The 24,111-nt window shown below is 42.0% G+C and overlaps 1 protein-coding gene across 1 annotated transcript in view; it reads right to left on the bottom strand.

Moving 5' to 3' along the window:
- L1CAM (L1 cell adhesion molecule) overlaps window positions 1–24,111 on the bottom strand; it is a 245,188-nt gene that overhangs the window by 88,465 nt on the left and 132,612 nt on the right. The window contains exon 2 of the mRNA XM_066580774.1: window positions 22,756–22,901. Within this exon, the coding sequence (XP_066436871.1) occupies window positions 22,756–22,846 (91 nt within the window). The 5' untranslated portion in view covers window positions 22,847–22,901. The remainder of the gene's footprint in view (window positions 1–22,755; window positions 22,902–24,111) is intronic.

The raw sequence follows: 24,111 nt of genomic DNA on the forward strand, positions 1-24,111 counted from the left end.
GAATTGCCCTTTAAGAAGCCGTGGGTCTTTCTCATGAGTAACAGCGGTCTCCAGGTCATGATGTTATCACGTATAATTATATGTATCTCTAATGCTGATGAATCCAAGAACCTTGCCCGCAGACACATAATTAAGGTTATTAGAGCACCTTATGCCACCTTTGAATAATTATAATCAAATTATGTATACTGTACATCCTGCATACTCATGCCGCGTACCACCGCTCTTAGTGGGCAATCTAATTGGTTAATTAAATAAACAGGATATACCAAGTAATAATAAGACATCTTAGAAGTATAAGACATCTTCTGCCTATACAGATGACTCACGGCTGTTTCTCGCTTCTTATCGGGAAGACATCCTGGCTGGTTTACGACGAAGGGTATATGATGCAGTGATATGATCCTCCCTAGAGGGGGCGACCTTAACCTGCATTAATACAGGCGAGATCACGGATCCATCATCCAATGGAGATAAAGAATATCCAATGATTTATACTGATATTTAGAAGTAGTGCCGTGAAGCGAGATCAGTAAATCCGGACCCAAATCCATAATGCCTAGGAGGGATTGGCAGCTTCTTATTGACAGCCGTATTATTAAGTCACTCATCAGTGTGTGACTAGGAGCGCGGAGAGAACGTAAAGCAGAATTACTTTAGGAAGGTTGTAATTGCATAATTAGGGTTTCTATGACAATGCTATGGAAATACTCTATCAGCGGATGGAAAGCTTCGGTGATACAAAGGAGCAGAACAGAAATGTGTTTGCTATGTGATAATGTAGGATAGACTTGGAGTAAGTTTAGAGAAGAGTTACCAAGATGGTGAGCGGTCTGCAAATCATGTCCTATGAGGAACGGTTAAAGGATCTGGGAATGTTTAGCTTGCAGAAAAGAAGGATGAGAGAAGGCTTAATAGCTGTCTACAAATATCTGAAAGGCTGTCAATGTGCAGAGGGATCAGCCCTATTCTCATTTGTACAAGGAAAGACTAGAAGCAAGGGGATGAAACTGAAAGGGAGGAGACACAGATTAGATATTAAACAGTGAGGGGGATCAATGAGTGGAACAGGTTGCCACGGGAGGTGGTGAGTTCTCCTTCATTGGAAGTGTTCAAACAAAGGCTGGACAGACATCTGTGTGGGATGATTTAGTGATTCTGCATTGAGCACGAGGTTGGACCTGATGACCCTGGAGGTCCCTTCCAACTCTACCTTTCTATGATTCTACCTCATTGTTGAAATAGATTAGTGTATCGGGTGAGGTAGAGCGCCCTACCCAACCAGGAGAATCCATCATAACTATTGTTGCTTATTTTGATCGTCCTGATTTTCAGAAAATCCTATTGGATTAGTCTGAACCGATTGTTGGCAAAACTTGCATGAAAATCAAATTTCCCATAATGCCTGCTGCAGAAGTCAGCATACAGCCAATCAGCAGCCAGGCTGCCTTGCTGATATCACCAAATGTGTCCTCCATCTTACATATGGGCAGCAGTTTGTTGGACGCTTGCATCACATGACCTAGTCATATATAACAAGCATCATGTAATCCGCGCCCATTTTACAGGTTAGCACAGGACAGTGAAGCTGCATCACGCTTATATGCCCATATAATATGTGGTCTGTTGTTTATAGTGACAGATACAGCATGCCTCAAGTACCACCACCTCCTCTTCCTCCTCCCAGTCGCAAACGCACAACAGTTAGTCTGCACCAGTTGTCCATAAGCATTGTCCCCTATTTCACCGCATGCCAAATACCTCGTATCCTCCAAAGCAGTCCACATGGATCAGTTTGAGGAGCTGTTTGATCATTTGGTTTCATGGATGTCACCCGGGCACCCTGAACAACCGGAGGGAGAAGACTAAGAGATTAAATGCACTATTGGGCAACCATCTTTTCCCTCCGAAAACAAAGGTAAATGTTGGTCAGTGCGCGTGGTCAGCCCTCCACCGGCAATGTGTCCTTAGGGAGATGTGGAAACGGAGGTGCCAGCTTCTGATGCTCACTGTGATATAGAGTCCACTGAGGAGGAGAGGAACGATGAAAAGGAAGAGGAGGTGGAAGATGATGAGGTGCTTGACCCAACATGGACAGACAGAGAGAGTCATGATATCAGCTCACGGGGAGGGGGTGGGAGAGGCGGACATTGCGGGGCAACACCCCGCTAAGACAGGTAGTAGAGTGTCACAGACAAACATAAGAGTTGTAGCTTCTACAAAAGCTTCTACTAATCACAGTAGCACCAACTTCAGGACCACGGCTAGGTCCACTTTTAGGACTTGAGCAGCCTGTGCATTCTTTGAAGCCGCAGCTGATGACAGAAAAGCGGTCATCTGTAAGATCTGTGGTAAACATTTTAAATGTGGCAAGAACGTAAACAACCTCAACACAATGTGTATGAACAGCCACATGAACTCCCCCCACCCACTGCTTGGAGAGCCCACCTGGACCAGAGGATAAAGAGTCAGCCTCATCCTGCTGCTTCTCCCGCTGCTGTAGCTCCCTCTTCCTCCATCTCCCTCCCTGGTCATGCAGTAGCCTCTGAGCACAGAGAGGCAGCTTTGTGTAGGGGCAGTAGCGCGCCTACTTCATGCCTCTCCTCTGTAATTGGCGATTGGGCTGCAGGCTTTAGAGCCAGGAGTGGGAAATGGAGAGCAGAAGTTCAGCCACGACCATCACCACCACCTTCACCGACATCTACCTTATATTTCAGCATGTCACAGGTCAGCAGTAAGCCCTCTATTCCCCAGCTGTGGGAATGTTAAAAAAAAATACCACTTCAACTATCCATGAGTACAGAGCCTCATAACAAGCATTGTACAGCTCCTTGCAATGGAAATGCTGCCCTTCAGGCTAGTGGACACAGACACCTTTTGCAACATGCTGCTCCATGCTAACCCACAGTACCAAATGCCCAGCCACCATTTTTTGTCCAAAAAGCTATCCCTACCCTGTAACTACAACGTGCCATGACGTTGAAGAACGCTGTTAGTGGCATGGTGAACCTGACCATGGACATGTGGTCCAGAAAACATGGCCAGGTGGGGCATGAAGCTGAAAGTGGTGGTCCACGGTTCATGCTATCCCCAACAGTTATGAGACATTCATTCCTGTCTATTCCCTCCTCCTTCCATCTCATCCTTGTCTTCCTCCACCTCTTCATACAGTGGTGCATATGGCAAACACCTAAATGCTGTCCTAAACTCATATGTCTAGGTGAGTGCAAGCACATGGGTGAAGAGCTGTTGACAGCTCCGCTGGCCCCGGCTGACACGTGGCTGAACCCGCACAATCTGAAGCCAGTCAAGCTCGTGTGTGACAATGGGGTCAACTTCTCTTGCCCTGACCTCTGCTAACTCTGCCTACCTCAACCCATACTCTGTCTGGCTCATTTCTACCCTATGTATTGTTACCATGACTAGGTTATTTCAGCGTTTCTATATGTCAACAGTTGTTAATGAAGAGAATACTCCGGGAAAGAGACCCTTTGGTAGCATTTACATCCCCTTGAGAGAGTTAATGGTGGAGAATGCACACTCCCCTAGACTTCACTTCCTGGTCCAATCCGTCAGTGACCCAGTTGATCTACATGTTCAGTTTCCAGTCATCATTGCAATGGCACTGCAGAGATACATGGCTGCCCAGCCACGTCATGCAGATGACTTCAACTTGGAGACTCTAGATGTGGCATCAGGATGAAGCCTCAGTAGAAAATGATCAAGACTATGGCATAGGCATAATCTTTCTGGGGCAACGATGGCTGACTGTCTATTTATTCAGATTTTTCAGGAATGGTAAGGTGTTCTCCATTGCTGCTTCTGCACTGCATCTCTCATATCCTTTTAGAAGCTACTGTGCTGGTAGGGATGAACGTGAGAACAGCAAATATGTCAGGCAGATTACAAGAGTTGTATGGGGGATGGGTGTGGATTTCCAATTTGCTTACATACATATCATTCATGAACTACTTTATCCATGGGCATGAACCCACCCCCCATTGCATAGTCATGGTCTCCAAGATCAGAACAATTGGACAAATGCCATATGCATACTGTATATCTCGTGCTCTAGTAACTGAAATCTATGTATCTGCTCCAGAGCTATTTTTACAATGACATTGGATCAAGAACTAAGGTTTCCGACTAGTGATGAGTCAACTTTTGAAAAGTTCAGCTCTGCTGGTTTGCCGAACATTTGCAAATTAGTTTGAACCAAAATGGACGTTCACCAAAACCCCTAAAAGTAGTGTGTAACACTGTTTAAGAGCCATAAAGCTCTGTATAAGACTTTGAAAAAATTATATAGGGCTTTTGTGCTTCTTAGGCCTTAAGCCTCGTTCACATGAGCATTGTTTTGCATGCATCCTTGCTGCAGAAAAACACTTCAGGCCCAGTGCTTTCAATTAATTCAATGAATGGCTGAGCACTGCCTGTAATTGGCTGAGCGCTCAGCCAATCAGACGCAGTCCTTTCAGGAGGCGGGGATTTTAAATCCCGGCCTGCTGAAAGAGCTTCAGTAGAGTGCCGGGGGAGACAAGCAGCTAGACGCTCTGAGCCCCGACAGTGGTGGAGAGGTGAGTATATATATTTTTTACACATGCTAGAAACAATTTTAAGGGAAGGGCTTATCTTTAAAGCCCTTCCCCAAAAATCACTGCAGGGGTTGCCAGCATCCCATTGCAACAGCAGCGGCCCTATTAAAAGCAATGGAAGAACATTGTGATCCTCTGCCACAGCTGTCACTGATGAGGGGACTCCCCGCTGGGAATATTCATGTGCTGCACAGATCTTTTGCAGCTGCGCGAATTTGCAAGCCTGTAAAACATGGACATGTGAACACACCATAGGAAAAAAATGGTTATAATAGACGCGTGGTTCTGTGCACACATACGCGCGCACAAGTACTCCTCTGAATGAGGCCTTATTCACGCAAGTGTTTTTACGTGGCTACGTTAGCTGCGGTAGAAAATCGCAACTATGTGAAGCATTGGATTCCAATTCATTCATTCACATGGACAATTAGTAGCCGCGTAAAAACATCCGGCCGGTGAAGATAGGACATGGCGGCCAAATACACCATCCGATGTTTTGATGCGACCGTTAGATAGTGTTATACACCAGCGTTCAGGACTAGTATTGAGTGAACTGAACCAGTAAGACCCTGTTTGGGCTACAAATGTACTAACAGCTCAGTTCAGATTCGGTTCGCTCAACACTATTTCCAACACATCAACTATTTGTCATATCCAGTTCTACATCCACACATGTAGCATCCTGAAAACCTATAGCCCAATGCCAAATGGCTAATAACGACCCCATATGTTTTACGTTCTATTCCCAGAAAACAACAGCTCTGGTTCAAAATTCTGTCCTTGTTGAAGTTCACCTCAATGAAAGTCAATGTCATTGGATGTTGATGAATTATTGCAATTTGCCGCTGGTAACGTTATGTAGGACTCATTCCATTTGCAAGGGCCAATTCTGCCATTTGGCACTACTGATCATTGCCAGCTTTTTCAGACTTGGCTATAATTCAGTATTCATAAGTTCAGCCAAATGACTGATCATAATAGACACGGCACACAGGCGGGAGTTTTTGGGTTCGGGGAATGTACTTAAATATTTTTTTCCGATAGGTCATCAATAGTTGATTGCTGGGATCCCATCGCTCAGTGCAGCAGGGCTGGATGTTGTCATTGGGATCGGAGGCAGAAGCATCATAGAAAGCTTCACCTTCATTGATATGAATGGAAGCTGAAGCAGCTATTACACTTCTGCATCCGACCTCAACGTTGGAGCTGGAAGTGTATTAGGGAGTGAGGTCCTCTATGACACTTCTGCCTCTGATTCCAATAACGACATCCGGCCCTGCTGCACTGGGATCGGTGGGGGACTCAACAATTAGACCCCCATCGATCAGACTTTTATTCCCTATGCCACAGTTTATTTACCCTTTCACTTGCTTTACAATGGCTTTTGTTGTGTTTAGATACAATAAAATAGCTTTTCAATGGCATAAGATAGATAACTTGTTGCAGAAAGTTATTGTAGTCGAGTTAAACTCTGCTACGTCTGCATATATCTCCCATTGACTTCAGTGGAAAATTAATGCATAGGCTTCTGTGTTGGGAATAGGCCTCCTCTTATTCCTTAAAGGGGTTGTCCAGTTGTAAACTACTAATGGCCTATTAGCAGGATAAGCCATTAATAATATCGGTGGGGGTCTGCCAGCTGGGACCCCCGGCTATCAGCTGTTTGCTGTGTTGGTGTGTTCAGGAAGCAGTGGCCAGACTTGGTATTTGAGGCCAAGTTCCCATTCACTTCAATGTGAGCTGGGCTTGTAATACCCAACCTGGCCACTGCAGTGTGAATGGAGCTGTCTGCTTCCTTCAGAAATCTGCTTAGTGCACAAGCACACAGGCCCAGTGAACAGCTGATTGGTGGTGGGGGCCTAGCAATGGAACCCCATCGATCTAATATTGATGACATCTCCAGATATATGAGTTTGATAGTTGGTACGCCATAAGATATCTTTCCTGGGCAAACCCTTTAAGAATAAAGGGGGCAATAACATTTTCCGCTGGCTGGTATCTGTTTGTAGATACAATGCATCCGTAATTTCATTCTGCGTCTGCATTCAAGTTCGCCTTGTCTAATGCTTCGATTCAGTGTGACAAGTATAGACTAAGAAGGGCCAATACTTTTTTTTTTTGCATTCATGAAAAAGCAAACTGCTGTGCAGAACGTCTAATGCCAGCCGCGTCCTGAAAATCCCTGGATGATAATATTCTTAGTAGATGCTTATTTTTTATCTACCCCAAAGACGGAACCTTAATGCTGCGCGCTCTTCTTGTGGCGAAACAATTAGCGAGACATAACAGTAGAATTGTAGACGTCGCTCGGAGCTCACAAGTCGCAAGCCTGGGGAATTACTCGCTGTCTCAGATCAGCTTGCTTGCAGCTAAAACTAGGGCAAAGCAGAGCTCTTGGAAATAAGCGCGACATCCTCCATGAGGTTTTATGACCTTGGCAGCATGTAGTAGGCAACACATCAGAAAATGGTAAAAATGGAGGCAATGCGCGAATACGAATTATACACATATTAAGGGGCAAATTATGTTTTCTGGACCATCAAGAGTTCACTGGGGCAAGAATACGACGTCCGTTCATGCCGACAGCTTAGTACATAAGGCTTAGTGTAGAAACTAATATATGGTAATTAGGGATTCTAGGTACAAAATCTCAGATCTAGTGGTTTATTTAAAGGGGTATGACTTGTACACAGAATGGCCACTTTATCAGAGACACCGGCACTTTCACGATTAGAGCTTAATGGAAATTAGACCCGGAGTGCAGCATGATATCAATTCAGCAAGTTTTCTGTGAATCAGCTTGAGGATGAATCCACATTAGATTGGAAAATGTAGCGATCTGAACAATTACCCACAAGGCCTGGTCATCCTTGCTATACTAGCCGGGACCAGGATTTCAGACATTGCCAATGAAGTAAAGAGTATACTGAGAATAGTGTGATCAGGAAAAAACACCCAGTGAAAGCAGATCCTGGGAACATAAGCAACTCCTTGAAGAAAGGGGTCAATGGAGGATATCAAGAATCATTCTGATGTACGGGCACTCACAGTTCAGATAATTGTAGCCAAATATAATGTTGGTGCTCCAATTAATGCATGCCAAGCTATTTCTCCTGGCTACCCCATACACAAGAATGCTCACTTTGGCTACGTCTCCCCCAACAGGTCTAGCGGCAGCTTATCTCCAAAGAGAATAGAAGGATTGGACATTGAAATTCAAAATCCCTGATCCTTCTTACCCCCAACATCATCTGCCAGGGGAGAGCTTGGACGCCTGCATACACATATGATAGCTGTCATTCCTGGGGTAATTGGTGGGTTCTGACCACTTTTCCCTATTGTGTATGGGGGCCTTAAAGCTTCCACTGATAAGACATGAATCCCTTGACGACATGTAAAGTCTATATACATCACGTGTGCAGGGTTTTTTTATGAAGCAGTTACGGGAGCCACGCCCCCTCTATACACAGCGGGTGCTGGCTGTTTTTGACAGCTGACACCTGCCTGCAACAGCCACAATCGGAGATAACTCTGATTGCATCTGCCAACTGTTAAAATGCTGTTGTCAGTTCTGACAATGACATTTAAGTGTTCTATCAGAATTGAAGTGTCCCGAGTAACCCCCTCTGTTGAGTTTGTGGGTTGTTGTTAGGATATCATAGCAGCCTTGGGCCTCCTATAGGACTATACTGACCTTGTATGGAGCGGGATCGTACTCCAATTCTGCTCCATACAAATCCCGCACACCCAGGATGTCAGGAGTTCAGATTTTTTAAAAAGTAGTACAACAAAAAAAAACTATAAAAAATGTGATATTGTAGTAATTATCACCTATGGGATATCTCCGGAATAGTCCTTTCTGTGGCTAATGAACGGTGGAGACTGGAATCTCTAGGCTTCGGACAGCTAATGTATGAGTTTAGCTTGTGATAAGAGAGCCTGGAAGTGCATAGGTGACTGGGCCATCACCCCATAGTCGAAGTAAGTCTATTGGGACTCCTTTTGAAGCGACCTTCTGGGCCCGGAGAAACAAAGATGGCTGCACCACTTCTCTGACTACCTGATGCACACTGTGTATAGCATGATTTGGTAGCCTAAGACACTACCTGCTGCTCTGAATACTCAGCACTGCTCATGTGGACAGAACTGGTCAATCAAAGCAGCATGTAGTGTCTCAGGATTAGAGATGAGCGAGTATACTCGCTAAGGCACATTACTCGAGCGAGTAGTACCTTAGCCGAGTATCTCCCCGCTCGTCTCTAAAGATTCGGGGGCCGGCGGCGGGCGGGGAGCGGGGAGGAACGAAGGGGAGATCTCTCTCTCCCTCTCCCCCCCCTCCCACAACTCACCTGTCAGCCGCGCCGGCCCCCAAATCTTTAGAGACGAGATACTTGGCTAAGGCACTACTCGCTTGAGTAATGTGCCTTAGCGAGTACGCTCGCTCATCTCTACTCAGGATGTCTTCCCATCTGTGTTGGACGCTCCGGTCGGAGGTTCCATCACAGATCCGGCACAAAATACCAGAGGAAATAATGCTGTGTGCACCGCTGGGTAACTGAGTGCAAACCGAACAGACCTCAATATAGTCAATGGGGTCCGTTCAGTGCTGTTTGGTTCCATCATAAGACGGACCTGTCCATCCAGGGGATTCTCCCTTTCCTGCTCCCCGAATGTAGCAGGCAAACGCAATTCCTGCCGCCGATGTGAAAGCAGCTTTATACTAGCGATGCATACGAATCCACAGTGTGTATTAAGCAGTCAGAGAAGCTGGTGTGGCCATCTTTGTTTTTCCAGGACCAGAGGGTTGCTTTAATACATCACTTGGCACTGAATTTCTACCCCTGAGCTCTGGTATTCTTTTTCTTCCCTATTGTTTTATCGGTAGATTGCTGTAGTTCCTAACGTCTGCCCCATGTAGACAGAGATACCTTGCAGTCCACATGATGACTATTTGCATATTTCCCAGAGGACCAAGGGTGGCCTCATAAGTCTCCTCACACACCTTCTAGGTGCTCTCCTTAAGGAGAAACAATACCCTTCCTGATGCACTTCCATAGGACTTTTACTAACCAAGCCAGAAACCTACTGCACACTGATGAGGGGCGATAACCCCAAAACTGCTATCTGTGCATGGTAATTATGGGTTTGGCTCACAATTCCCAGTCATTGTTATAAGGCTTGTTTAAAAAGTGCAGGAATACTGCCTTCCAATAGGTGGCGCTGTCGAGGCATTGTTCCATCTCCCATTTGCATATTTCCCACAGCAGCATGGATGGCCTTATAAGTCTCCTCACACCTTCTAGATGCTCTTCCTAAGGAGAAATGTTATCCTTCTTGACACACGCGATTACTATTAAGGCTCCCTAGGACCCTTAGGCATAACAGCAGACCTTTCATTGTGTACAGTCTGTACACTCCACGAGTCCAGACTTAATTTAATCTTTATTATTTATCCTCTTTTTAATCCTTTCTTTCTTCTAAACATTTCTGGTGACATATCACGTATGAGAGCCAGGTTCAGATGATTTCAGAAGCAGGAGGTATCACCATTACCCTGATGTCACAGTAGAATGAAACCGCTCGGCCCTAGGCTTGTCACTTAAGATTTATTGAAGATGTTGCCATCAGCACTTCTAAGCTTCCTTATTAAAGGTTGAACTAGTGATTTAATGAGAAATGAAATGTCTGTTCCAGGACCTGCAACCACCCGGTGAGACACCGTGACACCTGCTGACTTGGCTGGCTGGTACTCCGTAGCCTTAGGGAATTCTTAGTTACTCGCCAAGGAATAAAACCTTGAACCATGACATCACTATATCATCCATCTGTAATGTATACTAAATGCACAAACAGGTATAAAGTTATGCAAATATAATAATTGGAGCTGTTTGTGCTTCTTAGATGATCCTCTCTACTGGTGGTCTATCGGGGTGCCCTGAGCCTGGTCACCTTATGTGCCCTCACGCATCCACTGGTGTCAACACTTCCTAACAGTCTGGTCAGAACAGCCACAGTGGCGGGCAATGTGTCAATATGATCATCCAGCTTCTCACATCCTAATAATGCGTCCCTCTCAGACTCTGGTAATGGGGTTAAATCTCTTCTCTGCATCGTAGAGGCGTCTAGTGGTCAACAAGCTCTACAGGCAGAAGAAGAGGCCACTACACACAAGGAGCCTCAGAGACTCACAAGACTGTTCAACTAATACCCCACAACTCTAATTGTTTGCATATATGCTTGAGATGCATGCCGAGTTTTGCAGCAAAACAGCTTTTTTTAGGTGCTTGATTTTTTTTGACAAAGAGTGTATTAATAGCGAAACCATAAAAGTGGGGAAACTGGAAATCTGACCCTAACCTACTGATCAAGGAGACCCTACCTAAAAGAGGAGCTAGCGCCTTGATGAGGGCAACTCCACATTAGGAACCTGAGCAACCCTGACTCTCCCTAGTTGGAAATAGAGATATTGATAGCTATAATGAATAACAATATCTGCGGAGTTGATGTTAAGGCCCATTTAGACACAACGATTGTCATTCAAAATTCGCTCAAAAGCTGTCTTTTGAGTGACAATCTTTGTGTCTAATTGTGCCCATCTTTATTTTTTCCTGCCGAATGACGGTTTTCAGTTCTGCTTGAAAACCGTCTTTCGGCAGAACAGCTGATAAGCAGGACCACACACTGTGCTCTGCCTGCGGAGAGCTGACTACAGTTGATTACATTGTATCAGCTGTTCTCAGCTGTCAGCCCTGTGGCAGATCAAAGCGAAAGTAATCAGGAAACAGCGGGAGGTCTGTTCCCTGATTACAACTCCCAGTGGCTCACACACTACTACTTGGTACTAATAGGCATTAGTACCAAGTAGTAGTATATGCAAAAAGCCATCTTTTGAGCGATCATCTTTGCAGTGTAAATGCACCTTTACACTCTGTGAATCCTGTGTGTGTTCAATACAGAAGATCGCAATTGTCAAGAGATAGATAACAAAAACAGCACATAACAAAAACGCTACACATGCCTATCTGTGATACAAGACAGGAGCCAGTGACTTGACTATAAACCCCACCAGACTAGAAGTGTAACCAGCAACCTCAGCCAGAAGCAGCCGGACACTGAATGACTGGCTGGGACGTATGCCTCCCAGCCAACCAATCCATTGAGGAGTGTGTCTAGCCTTTCTGCTTCCTGAGGTGAACAGCAAAATCCCCCCCCCCCCAAAAAAAAAATGTGTATATACTGAAGTATTGCAGTATATGGTATCAGCTATCAAAAGATCACAATTTTAAATTCTCCTATAGGAGCGGAAAAAAAAGTTAAAATAGGTTACAATTTTTTTTCTTATGTTGTAAAACTAAAGGATATTAAAAGTTTAAACCCCCTTTTTCCATATTTATAATAAAAAAAAATCTAAAACAAAAATCTCCACATCCATAAAAGTTGGATCTATCAAAGTAATAGATTTATCCACACAGTGAACTCCATCTGAAAATAAATACACACCAGCAGAATTGTGTTTTCTTTTTGTCACCCTATTACCAAGAAAAAAATGTCATAAAAAGTGATCAAAAAGTTGTATGCACCCCAAAATAAAAACTACATGACGTTCCACAACAAAAGAGCCTCACGCAGCCGTACTGATTGAGAAACAAAACAATTATGGCTGCAAAAAGGGTTTTTTCAAAGATATATATATATATTTTTTTTTTTTTAAAGGACAGGAAATAAGAAGACCTAAGTAAATTTGGCCTCGTCATAATGGTACTGACTAGAGATGAGCGAGTATACACACTAAGGCACATTACTCGAGCGAGTAGTGCCTTAGCCGAGTATCTCCCCGCTCGTCTCTAAAGATTTGGGGGCCGGCGGGGGTGACAGGTGAGTTGCGGTGGGGAGCGGGGGGAGAGAGAGATCTCCCCTCCGTTCTTCCCCGCTCTCCCCCGCCGCCCCCGAATCTTTAGAGACGAGCGGGGAGATACTCGGCTAAGGCACTACTCGCTCGAGTTATGTGCCTTAGCGAGTATACTCACTCATCTCTAGTACTGACCCACAGAATAAAATGATCATGTCATTCTTGCTGCAGTTTGTACGCTGTACCTTGTAAGCTTAGACCCCCTTCCTTCCCCACAAGATGTTGGATTTGCATTTTTTTTTAAATTTCCCATGTTTCCCTATGGCGCCTTCTTTATATCACATTGCAACGCACGAACTTGCGATTTGATGTGTTTTTACTTTTGTAAGATCAAATAGTGCAATTCTATCGCGCGAGGAATCGCGGTCAGCAGCGATGCGATGCAAGATCATTCTCAGGAAAAAGGTGCTCAAAAAATCACGGGAAAAAAGATGCGATTTTGTCGCTGCAAAATTGCAATCGCCAATGTGAAGGAGCCTTTAGGAAGACATAGCGGCATGTCCAGAGCAGGATATTATGGGTTATCAGAGGAAATAACTGGTGGAGAATATAAGAGGGGAACAACAAGTCCCAGCATACATAAGGCTGCATATCCACGGGCGATGATCGCCGGCAGATCACGCTGTGTGAAGCTAGTGTTGCTATGGAAAGTGCAGCGTCGGCATCCATGAGTGGAGAATCATAGCGATTCTTCACATTCGGGAACTGAAACGGGGCATGCCGCGATTTGTCGTGATTGTCCGCGGTGAGCCTATCTGTTAGACAGGCTAACCTCTGAGACCTTCTCAGCGCTTCCCCCTTGTCCTCTGCCGGGAAATATTGCTAGCCATATTCCGTCACGGCCGTGGACAGGCGGCCTAAGTTGTCTCTATGTGATATTAGAAGACATTGTACACCCTCCCTGTAAGAGAACTACAACTCACAGCGCATCCAGGCTCTTATTATGGGAAGTCAGGAAATATAAGAGGAGAGAACTACAACTCCCAGTGTGTCCTTGGCTGTAAGATCTCACCCCAAATCACCAGAGGACCTCCAGTCCCATTGCTGAGCTCCGCGCCCTCATGACAGCATTGCTGGGTCTTTAGCTCCACTACGGAGTAGCACACACCCTAGTCACACTGCTGAGCTCCCCCCTGTGACCTTAACAGTGGCCCTTACTTACTTCTGTACACTGTAGGTCTTCTCTTCTCTTGTATCCCCCCCCCCCCCCCACCTCCCTGCTGGGTGCCGCTGCCTGAGGCAAGAGGCTCAACTTGCCTCTATGACAGAACTCTCCTGAATCCAACCACCAACCAGCAGAGAAGTGTTCATGTTGGCATTCGATGCCAGAATGGCATTGAGCATGCGCTGACATATGGCTCACAACGTAACGTCACCCCGCTCCCGATCCAACACAACCATCGAGCCGTAACGATATTCTGCTGTAATCTGTGGTTTTACATGGGACTGCAGCTAAACCTTCTATATGAGAGTTTCCCCAGCTCTCTGCTACATCTACATGTGTTTGTTTTCCGCATGATATCCGATTATTGTAACCAACATTGAAGTCCTTTCTTACTTCAAAGTCACCTTGGCCTATTCGCTCTCACCCTCTGGGAAACCAATTCCAACAATTTGCGGACCACCAGGAAGCAATGATATGCTGTATCTTTTGTGCGCAGAACATAATAAGGAAAAGGTTGAAAGCCCCTAATAGTATTCTCAAAGGCTGGATTTTCCAGAGCCCCTCGTTTATCTGGCGGGCATCCCTTGTAATCTCCATATTTCAGGCTTCCATTGTATGAGGGCAGATACATATCATCAGTAGGTTATGCTTATTAGTGAGCGCTTTGATTTGATAGATGGAAAGCTTTAAGGATGACAGTTTTAGACTTTAAGATGTAGCAGTGCTGAGGAGGTTATTTTTCTGGGGCTGCATTATTGGTACCTGATTTTAATGTTTACCTGCAGTCCCATGCAAAACCACTTTGGGGCAGAAAGCTCTGAGGCCCCTGCTTCACTTTTTGTAACCTATTGAAGGGTTTGGCACAGGTTGCACTGGGGAAGAAACTTAATCGCCACGGCAGGGACTCCCTTCATCCCCGCCTGTTAAACCCCCTCCCCTTCCTTCTGCTGGTCGGCTCCCATTGACTCCCATAGGACTCTATGGAGCTGTCAGCGTTTTGCCATCAAAAGATAGGACAAGTCCTGTCTTTTGACGAAGAGAAATCTCGCCGTTAAAAATTTTTAGGCGCATCAAAAAATTGTTTGTCTGAAAAAACCCGTAGGAAACCAAAGGTTCTTTTAGACGCGGTTTTTGACGCACCTACTCAGCATCAAAATGACGCTCCTGTAATAGAGGCCTTAGGCTAACAGAATATAGTAATGCACAGTGTGCATCAGGTAGTCAGGGAAGCGGAGCGGCCATCTTGGTTAGGCCAGGACCGGAGGGTCACTTTAAATGAAATTGGCTCACTATGTACATTCCCTTATATGTCTGTTACAATATACTGTATAACTCAGTATATACCATATATAAGCTGAAGGTGATTATTAAGATGACCAGGGCCAAGAAAGGCAAGCTTCACACACATGAATGCTCATGGGTCATAGTGGAGCCCCTGAGAACTGCACCGCTATCTCACCATGAAGACTGGAATAAGATGTGGATATTTAAAATGTGGCTTTTGCTGCAAGAGTAGAGAAATGCAGTATATTATAAATGAATTCTAAAAAAAAATGATGCTGCAGGTATTTCCATAGAAAACTGCATGTACAATACTGAATACAAAAGATTTACGTGATTTTTGCATATTTTTAACATAATGTTTTAGTTCATTAATGCCAATTGCAAAAAAGGTTCATAAATAACAGGTCTAATTAGGCATCAACTAAGCAAAGACAAATGATATACTAGTATATAGTATTAGGATACATGTAAGCGATTGGAAAAACAAAACAAGAACAAAGATATCAAATGACGCAAACTGATTATAAAAAAACATTGCACACATGGCTGCTGTTGTTAAAAAGTGTGAGTATGTCTATGAGATAGATAGATAGATAGATAGATAGATAGATAGATAGATAGATAGATAGATAGATATGAGATAGATAGATAGATAGAAGATAGATAGATATGAGATAGATAGATAGATAGATATGAGATAGATAGATAGATATGGGATAGATAGATAGATAGATAGATAGATAGATAGATAGATAGATATGAGATAGACAGATAGATAGATATGAGATAGATAGATAGATATGAGATAGATAGATAGATATGGGATAGATAGATATGAGATAGATAGATAGATAGATAGATATGAGATAGATAGATAGATAGATATGAGATAGATAGATATGAGATAGATAGATAGATATGAGATAGATAGATAGATATGGGATAGATAGATATGAGATAGATAGATAGATAGATAGATAGATATGAGATAGATAGATAGATAGATATGGGATAGATAGATATGAGATAGATAGATAGATATGGGATAGATAGATAGATAGATAGATAGATAGATAGATAGATAGATAGATAGATAGATAGATAGATAGATATGAGATAGATAGATATGAGATGGATAGATAGATATGAGATAGATAGATAGATAGATATGAGATAGATAGATAGATATGAGATAGATAGATAGATAGATAGATAGATAGATAGATAAATATGAGATAGATATGAGATAGATAGATAGATAGATAGATAGATATGAGATAGATAGATAGATAGATATGAGATAGATAGATAGATAGATATGAGACAGATAGATATGAGATAGATAGATAGATAGATATGAGATAGATAGATAGATAGATATGAGATAGATAGATAGATAGATATGAGACAGAAAGATAGATATGAGACAGATAGCTATGAGATAGATAGATAGATAGATAGATAGATAGATAGATAGATAGATAGATAGATAGGATTGAGAGATAGATAGATAGATAGATATGAGATAGAAAGATATGAGATAGACAGATAGATAGATAGATAGATAGATATGAGATAGATAGATAGATAGATATGAGATAGATAGATAGATAGATAGATAGATAGATAGATAGGATTGAGAGATAGATAGATAGATATGAGATAGATAGATAGATAGATATGAGATAGATAGATAGATATGAGATAGATACATAGATAGATAGATATGAGACAGATAGATATAAGATAGATAGATAGATAGATAGATAGATATGACATAGATAGATATATATGAGACAGATAGATATGAGATAGATAGATAGATAGATAGATAGGAGATAGATAGATAGATAGATAGATAGATATGAGATAGATAGATAGATAGATATGAGATAGATAGATAGATAGATAGATAAATATGAGATAGATAGATATGAGATAGATAGATAGATAGATAGATAGATAGATATGAGATAGATAGATAGATAGATATGAGACAGATAGATATGAGATAGATAGATAGATATGAGATAGATAGATAGATAGATAGATATGAGATAGATAGATAGATAGATAGATAGATAGATAGATAGATAGATAGATAGATAGATATGAGACAGATAGATAGATATGAGACAGATAGCTATGAGATAGATAGATAGATAGGATTGAGAGATAGATAGATAGATATAAGATAGATAGATAGATAGATTGATAGATAGATATGAGATAGATAGATAGATATGAGATAGATAGATAGATAGATAGATATGAGACAGATGATTGATAGATAGATAGATAGATAGATAGATAGATAGATATGAGATAGATAGATGGATAGATAGATATGAGATAGATAGATAGATAGATAGAATATAGATAGATAGATATGAGATAGATAGATAGATAGAATATACATAGATAGATATGAGATAGATAGATAGATAGATAGAATATAGATAGATAGATAGATATGAGATAGATAGATAGATAGAATATAGATAGATAGATAGATAGATAGATAGATAGATATGAGACAGATAGATATAAGATAGATAGATAGATAGATAGATAGATATGACATAGATAGATAGATATGAGACAGATAGATATGAGATAGATAGATAGATAGATAGATATATAGGAGATAGATAGATAGATAGATATGAGATAGATAGATAGATAGATATGAGATAGATAGATAGATAGATAGATAGATAAATATGAGATAGATAGATATGAGATAGATAGATAGATAGATAGATAGATATGAGATAGATAGATAGATAGATAGATAGATATGAGACAGATAGATATGATATAGATAGATAGATATGAGATAGATAGATAGATAGATATGAGATAGATAGATAGATAGATAGATAGATAGATATGAGACAGATAGCTATGAGATAGATAGATAGATAGATAGATAGATAGATAGATAGATAGATAGATAGGATTGAGAGATAGATAGATAGATATAAGATAGATAGATAGATAGATTGATAGATATCTATGAGATAGATAGATAGATATGAGATAGATAGATGGATAGATAGATATGAGATAGATAGATAGATATATAGATAGATAGATATGAGATAGATAGATAGAATATACATAGATAGATATGAGATAGATAGATAGATAGATAGATAGAATATAGATAGATAGATAGATAGATAGAATATAGATAGATAGATATACACAAAGAGGCACATTTACTTAGTTTCACACATCAGCCTAATGCCTTATTCGCACGACCGTATATACACGGCTGTTTAGCAGCTTTACCAATTGGGACCCTCTGAGTTATTGGTTTCCAGTGTATTTATTCAATTGAGCGATTTTTAGCCACGTAAAAAGATTGTACCGGGAATAATAGGACATCGGCGACCGCAAATGTCGGCTGAATTTATACAGTGCATTAGAAGGTAGGTCTTGCCCCATCTTTTGCTGAGATACGCTGGAAGCTCCCTTAGACTTCTACGGTAGCTGAAAAAAAAGGGAGTGGAAGGGACTGCGTCCAACGCTGGGAAAGGAAGACAGCTGGCTTTATGTAAGCATTAATAGTAATTCCGACGTTTTCTGCCAAGCGAGGGATTTCCGCGCAGCAGTGTATTTTTCCGCTGATACGCCACCGTGTGAATGGACAAGAAAACGCTACTTTAGATCGGGACTTGACTGCGGCTATTCTTCATAAATGCGATTATTGCCCATGATGCGGCGAGCGTAAGAACGCATATAGTCATGTGAATAAGGCCTAAGGGCGGACACCCACTGGCGTGTTTTTCTCCACTGCGCTGCGAGAGTAAAGGTAAAGTCTCGCAGCGCAGTGCGAGAAAAAAAACGGCATCACGCCAGGATATCGCCAGTCTTTTCAATGGGGCCAGCGATAGCAACGCTAGCCCCATTGAAAAGAGATGGAGAATGCCGCGGACTTCTGCCACAGCCCCATTGAAAGCACTAGCGATATGCCGGTTCTATTCTGGTGTCTTTCTTGCGCTGCAAGGCGAGAGTTTTCTCGTGCTCTCGCAGTGCAAGAAAGAAAATATCGCTAGTGAGTGTCCGCCCTAAGGCTGATCTCACACAGCCTGCTTTTTATAGCGTTTAGCACTGCGTTTCTAACACCATGATTTTCGGGCACTGTCTGCTCTATTTTTATGTGTTTAAGTGCTTTTTAACGCTCCTCATCACAAATCCCAATGATGGGGAGCATTAAAAACGCTGTCGAACGCTATGCAATGCATTTGAAAATGCTCTCGAAATTGCGGTAAGATTTCGAATATGACATTTTGCTAACGCCTGTGTGAAAGCGGACTAAAGGTGCATTAGCGCCCAACAGCTGAGCCAGCGACTATCAGTCTTGTGCTTTCACACTAGAGAATTAGTTGCCGACTGAATGGAGGTGGAGCGTCCATTCATAGGGAAGTCATTCAAGGATTGAAAGACTCCTGTTTACACTGAGGGCTTCTTAAAAATCACGGCCACAAAACGGGATGAAACTAAACCATTGATTTCAATGGTTTTGTCCTTACTATCGAGATTCTCACCAGAGAAAATAGGACTTAGGGCTCTTTCCCACAAGCGCTTATCGGTCGTGCGTTTTCACGGCCGGCCGATATGCGCTGTGATCTGATGCATTGGATTCCAATGCATCAGATCACATGGGCGTATTTGTGAGACCTAAAAACACCCATGCCAATATAGTGCTGGGCGTTTTTACGTCGGGCCCAAAACATAGTCCTGGAACTATGTTTTGGGCTGGAATACGTCGGCCGCTGCATGGGCTCCTATGGGAGCCCATGGCAGCGGCAGTAGGTGGGAGGGAGTTTAGCAGCCACGCTCTCCTACCCCCTCCCTGCAGGCTCACCTCTCATTCCTCCCTGCTTATTCTGTGCAATGGGAGGGGGCAGGATGGGGGCAGAGCTAAGTGCTGCTCCGTCCCGCCCCCTCCCATTGATGGCAGTGGACTAGGGGCGGGACATGGGCGAAGCTAAGCACCCACCCTCTCCCTGCCCCTTGACCATAGCCAACAATGGAAGGACGCGGTGCGGACTGGTGCTTAGCTCCACCCCCGTCCTGCCCCCTCCCATTGCACTGAATGACCAGGGAAAAACGAGAGGTAAGCCTGCAATGGGGAGGGAGGGGAAATGGGCGATGGTATGGTGAGCTCAGCGCATTTGCGCCGGGCTTACCAGGCTATCTTAACGGACGCACAAACATTTGATTTGTGCACCCGTTCACTAGATTTTTCTCTCCCAACGTAGCATATATCAGCCGGCCTGTAAAAACAGCGGCCGATATGCGCTCGTGGGAATAAAGCCTTAGGGCACCCACCCACTGGCGATTTTTTTCCCTGCGCAATTCGCAGCATTTTTTTCTCTGCAGGGGTCTATGGGACTTGTAATGTTAAAATCGCGATCGCGCAAAATCGCAATTTACCGCGAAATCGCGATTTTGCACGATTGCGATTTTAACATTACAAGTCCCATAGACCCCTGCAGAGAAAAAAATGCTGCGAATTGCGCAGGGAAAAAAATCGCCAGTGGGTGGGCGCCCTAACTCTACATTTCTCGCACGTAGTTTTTCTACATGCAAGAAAGATAGGGTATGACCTAGCTTTCAACTTTTTTTTTTCAAACGCACATAATAATGCGGAATATAAGTAGTCAAAAAAAAACCACTGGTTCATGTGCTAATATGCTCCATAGTGGCAAACATATCAGCGCATGCATCTGTCTATTTAATCCCTAAGATAGAAGTTGCTCGCTCGTCGCTTCATATTAGTGAAACAGAATGACTGGCAAGTACTAAGCGATTTCTCGCTCACTGCCCTGTTGGGAGCTGTGGATATGGGACAACTGTCACCGGAAATAGTTGTTTAAAGTGATTATTTGGGTGATACTTGCCCCATGTAAAGGTACCTTAAGTAACATTTGCACAGGCATAAGTGCCATAAGGGGGAAGCATCTTAATTCATTTGTGGCCATGTGATGTCAGACTGAAATTTATGCCAGCTATGAGTTGTTGTAAATGTGAGTGATAATTAACAATAGATTCTGGCATAAATTACAATACATCTGATAGCCCTGTTAGGCCACACCCCCTTTTTTAACAAGCCCTTCCACCTCTTAGAAAAGTTTCCTGATGATGACTTAAACCGGTCAGAAGTTGCAAATTATAATGTTCGTCATAATTTTTGACTATTGTAGGCCAGAACTCTGAAGTACTAGTCTTCATAAATATACTGATGATAAATAGATATGAGATAGATAGATAGATAGATAGATAGATAGATAGATATGAGATAGATAGATAGATAGATAGATAGATAGATAGATAGATATAGATAGATATGAGATAGATAGATAGATAGATAGATAGATATAGATAGATATGAGATAGATAGATAGATAGATAGGAGATAGATAGATAGATATGAGATAGATAGAAATGATATAGATGTGAGATAAATAGATATGATATAGATATGAGATAGATAGATATGAGATAGATAGATAGATAGATATGAGATAGATAGATAGATAAATTTATAGATAGATATGAGAGATAGATAGATAGATAGATAGATATAGATAGATTTGAGATAGATAGATAGATAGATAGATAGATAGATATAGATAGATATAGATAGATATGAGATAGATAGATAGATATAGATAGATATGAGATAGATAGATAGATAGATAGATAGATAGATAGATAGATAGATAGATAGATATGAGATAGATAGATATGATATAGATGTGAGATAAATAGATATGATATAGATATGAGATAGATAGATATGAGATAGATAGATAGATATGAGATAGATAGATAGATAGATAGATATGATATAGATATGAGATAGATAGATATGAGATAGATAGATAGATATGAGATAGATAGATAGATAGATAGATAGATAGATATGAGATAGATAGATAGATAGATAGATATGAGATAGATAGATAGATATGAGATAGATAGATAGATAGATAGATAGATAGATAGATAGATAGATATGAGATAGATAGATAGATAGATAGATAGATAGATAGGAGATAGATATGAGATAGATAGATAGATAGATAGATAGATAGATATGAGATAGATAGATAGATATGAGATAGATAGATAGATAGATAGATAGATAGATATGAGATAGATAGATAGATATGAGATAGATAGATATGAGATAGATAGATATTTTATTGCAGTATTAGTGGACTCTCTTATTGTTAAGGACTGAGCTGATAGAAAGAATTTATAATAACAAGTATATTAAATGTTAGTAATTAGCAATTAATACTGAAGACATCCTGAAATGTCCAAACTGAGGCTGGAGAGTCATGAGTTAAAACTGAAAGTTCAGTGTTCATTTAGTTAACACATCCAGCTCTGCTACAGTGTTATGTATAGATACATACAGGGAATAAGCTGTGGTCCTGCATACATTAGATTCCCCCTATGGAGGGAAGGGAGCTACTGACAAGTGTTACACCTGCTGCCTGTCTATAGTCAGGAGCTGACCAAGGTGCTGAAGGCTTCCTGTCCTGGAAGGCTGCAGCCCTGCCCCTTCCAGTGAGCTGGCCTTGGTGCTGAATGTAAGACTAGTGGTGGATGTGTGCATTGCAGTCACAGGACAGTCCTTGTGCTATTGTGCAAGTCTCTGTGGAAGATAATGCATATGCCGTTACTTTGTACAGACGCTGTATCCATGCCATGCAGCGGGGTCAGAGCACACACAAGAAACAGAGACAGGTGTTGGGGGTTGGAAGCAGTTTACTCACAGTCTTTAGGTAAATCCAATGCTTGGATGTTGCTGCAGAGAAGGAGAACTAAGAAAGTCCCCAGAAAACATGAGGTTGGTGCTAGAGACATAGCAGAGGTTCCTTGTCTTTACAAGCCCAGGATGACTTAATAGAAAGGGATCCACCTGTCAGAGAGAGAAAGGAGATGAGTGACAGAAATCACAGCCCGCGTCTTAGACCCTCCTTTCCTTGCAAGTACATTGCAGATGCTGAGCAAGGGGAGGAGACGGGAGAGGTGTTAGATTTAACTCTTTGTAGCTTGCAGTTGCAACACATCATATTTCCAGTGCAAATTGAAGGTATGTGAAGGATTCAGCGCTGTATACAGAGCAGAGGAATATGATGGTGCTATATGGATAATATGAAAAGTAGTTCAGCTGTACATTATGAAAGATAGATAGATAGATAGATAGACATGAGATAGATAGATAGATAGATAGATATGAGATAGATAGATAGACATGAGATAGATAGATAGATAGATAGATAGATTAGATAGATAGACACCTGTGGCAGCAGCTTATTTGTCTGGGAACATCATCATCAAGTTAGCGCCCCGCCCCCCCCCCCTTCCCCCCTTACACTTTAGGGCTCATTCACATAGCCATATTTTGTATGCTTCTTATGTCTGTATTTTTATGGATGCATCACAGACAGCATAAAACATGGTCCCACATGATTGAATAGGTGCCATACTACATGCATGTAACAAAAAGCCTCCTAATATGTACATATATGTCCTATAGTTTATAAGCCAATGCTACAGCCTACATTCAGGAAGAATGAGGCAGAGGTAAAGCGGATTTCTTCATACATTAACTGACAGTCAGAATGGCATGAAAAGATAGAAGCGCACCAAGCGCACCACATCCAACATCTCTAAGGTGCATTAAAACTTGAAGAGTTCTTCTAACTTTTCATATCCTTCTGGCTACTGTGGGTCCCTTCATGTACAGATGTAGCAATTGTTAACATGACCCATGCAACATGATAATTAGATTTACAACAGTATAGTACATAGTATTCAAGTTAAATGTCAAGTTAACATTTGCTACATCTGTGTGAGGAAATCAGCTTTTCTCTTGCACCTTTTGTTTTGAATTGGGACATTTTCAGACCACTATATACGCAATTGTACATGATTAAGTGCAACGTATTTCTGCAGTAAACAAGGTAGCTTTTGCATGTTTTGTGCACAAAGGGCTGGTTCACATGCGACACATGCCTTCCATGATTTAAAGGGTTTTTTAGCCTAATGAGGTCCATATGAGTATAAGATGACCTCATTTGCACACGTTTTTGCATGTGTAAGATACGCGCGAGCAATGCACAGAG

The sequence above is a fragment of the Eleutherodactylus coqui genome, chromosome 10 (genome assembly GCF_035609145.1).
Source record: "Eleutherodactylus coqui strain aEleCoq1 chromosome 10, aEleCoq1.hap1, whole genome shotgun sequence".
Lineage (NCBI taxonomy): Eukaryota > Metazoa > Chordata > Amphibia > Anura > Eleutherodactylidae > Eleutherodactylus > Eleutherodactylus coqui.